Source organism: Rhea americana, unplaced genomic scaffold, assembly GCF_003343005.1.
Source record: "Rhea americana isolate MKP2758 unplaced genomic scaffold, rheAme1 scaffold_134, whole genome shotgun sequence".
In the NCBI taxonomy this organism is placed as follows: domain Eukaryota; kingdom Metazoa; phylum Chordata; class Aves; order Rheiformes; family Rheidae; genus Rhea; species Rhea americana.
Window position 1 is genome coordinate 144,667 of NW_028185417.1, and position 2,361 is coordinate 147,027.

The 2,361-nt window shown below is 57.5% G+C and overlaps 1 protein-coding gene across 1 annotated transcript; it reads left to right on the forward strand.

The window, feature by feature from the left end:
• Positions 1 to 315: 315 nt before the first annotated feature.
• Positions 316 to 2,276, forward strand: LOC146599749 (T-cell activation Rho GTPase-activating protein-like). Its single transcript, XM_085297977.1, has 4 exons — positions 316 to 368; positions 838 to 1,033; positions 1,302 to 1,419; positions 1,843 to 2,276. Exons 1-4 carry the CDS (start codon positions 316 to 318, stop codon positions 2,274 to 2,276), a joined length of 801 nt encoding a protein of 266 aa, XP_085154103.1.
• The last annotated feature ends 85 nt before the right edge of the window (positions 2,277 to 2,361 follow it).

Genomic DNA, 2,361 nt, shown 5'->3' on the forward strand with positions numbered 1-2,361 from the left:
ACTTCAGTTGGGCTTTGCCCTTCATAGCCCTAGTCCTCCATGCATCAACAGTGTGCCTCTATTCCTCTTAAGGGACCTATCCCTGCTTCCACCCTCTGTAAACTCCCTTCTTAGGTCTGAATTTGGCCACCAGCTCCTTGTTCAGCTATGCAGGTCTCCTGCCTCCATTGCTCAGCTTCCTCCTAATTGAGYCCAAGTGCCGGGCATGCTCCCTCTGGGCCCAGGGCTGATGTCCAAAGCCCTACCTTGGCCTTGCAGGACTTCCTCCGAAGTATCCCCTCCCAGCTGCTGTCAGTGGCCCTGTACGAGGACTGGATGCTGACTCTGCAGAAGCCAAGCAGGGAGGAAAAGGTTGACGAACTGAAACAGTAAGTGTTGTAGGCAGCCCCAGCATTAGGGAGTGGCTGGCAGAGGCTGAGGCTCTCTCTGGCAATGGGGAGGCTCATGCCAAAACCTGTCCTTTCTGTCAGCTTGCTAGAGCTCCTACTGCACCATGCAGCCACAGGCTTTTAAGGGCCTTCGCAAAGCCTGCCGGCACGTCTCTTGACAACCTCGCCTTTTTTCTGCCACTGGCGAGCTCCTGAAAAACAGGGACTGTGCTGAAAGGCTCGCCTTTCAGGCAAGATCTTGTAACTCAAGCTCTTGTACTTAACCAGAGGCTCAGCTGTCCTCCAGGATTTCTCAGGAGGGCTGGTGTAAAGCAGCGAAAGCAAGCAGAGTCATTCCTCTCTTGAGTTGACATGCCATTTGTGAGAGTTTGCTTGCGGCTTGCTCACCACGAGATGCGGTGGCCACTGGCCCCGGGGTTCATGGGGCATTTTGTTTGTGTTCCCTTAGGGTGGCTGCCAGACTACCCGAACCAAACCGCCTCCTCCTCAAGTCGTTGCTCACCGTGCTGCAGCACATCAGYGAGAGCGCAGACACCAGCAGGATGGACGCCAACAACCTGGCGATCTGCGTTGGGCCCAACGTGCTGAGCCCTGGCACCGAGAGCGCGCTCCCGCTGCACGTGCAGCGGGAGATGAACAACAAGGTATGTTGAGCTCAGCAGCCTGCCACCCGCTCCGGGCACAGCTGAGCCATCCCCACAGATGCCATGACAAAAGCAAAATGAAGCAGCACCTGAGAACATGGAAGATGGGGGCCGGGGCTCTCAGCTGGCTTCTCCGCAATGTGACAGGCCAATGGCTTTTGGATCTGCAGTGACAGAGCTACAGCTTTTGGAACAGAAACATTGGTGAGGTAGGGGAAAGACTGCTGAGCACATTTCCAGCCCCTTGCCCCTGTTTTCTTGTGTGCAGCTGACCATACTGGTGGCTTTCCTCATCGACAATTGCATGGCGATATTTGGGGAGGATGTGGGCTTTCCTGGCAGTCCCTCAGCCGAGGAGGCCCACGAGCACCCAGGCAGCTCCGCAGGTAGGAGGACGCACTGAGGTGGCACACCTGGCAGTGTGCAAGGCTGCTGGTTCCAGCTCCTGAGATGGATAAGGGAAGACGTGTGGTGCTGCAGAGCAGCATGGAGGGTCCAAAACCTCAGGGCAGTGCTTTCCTGCTGCAGCCCTTCCCACAAGGTCCAAATGGCAATGGGGAACTGCACAAAAGGYGTCTGCACAACTCTGCTCTTCACAGCCTTGCTCACCCTGGACTCCAACTGCACCCTGTCCATGCAGGACATTGTCCCCARGGGTACTTGTGTCACCTGAACTGCTCCTCACAAACATATGTGCTGCCAAAGACGCACCCTGACATCTGCCTAGGCCATGTGATTCCACCAGGAAAGGCCCCCTTTCCCTTCAGAGAGCCAGTAAAAGCTAGCTAAGAGGCTCTTTCTCCCCACAGGACACCCAGGAGCTGCTCTGCAGGACACTGCTGCCCACAGCAGCCCCCAGCCTGAAGCTGGCTGCAGCCTCCCTRCCTCTGRGATGCAGCAGCYSCRAGGCAGAAGCCCCAGCAGGAGCAGCACATATGCAACATGMRTCTCTGCTCCGCCACTGCCTCAGGGGAAAAACAATCCCAGCATGATGCASAGGAGCCACTCCGAGCCAGCCCTGTCCTTGCAGGAGGGCTCTGAAAAGAGACGAAGGCACCAGAAAGGCACCAGCAATGCAGGCAATGTTGCTGCTTGGCATCAAGAGATGAGTCTGCTGAAGGCGGCCCTGGAAAAAGCACCTGCCCTGGTGCCTGAACACTTGTGCAGTTGCTCTGCCCGCCAAAGGCCCTCCAGCTGCTGCCTGGAGCTCTCCCGTCGTCCTGCTTCGCAGGGCCCCCCATAACAGCCCCGGGACCTGCTGCYGSTGCCTCTTCCTGCTTGCGGGCCACGAGAACCCTCTGAGCAGCCAGCAGCAGCCTGCCTCCTGC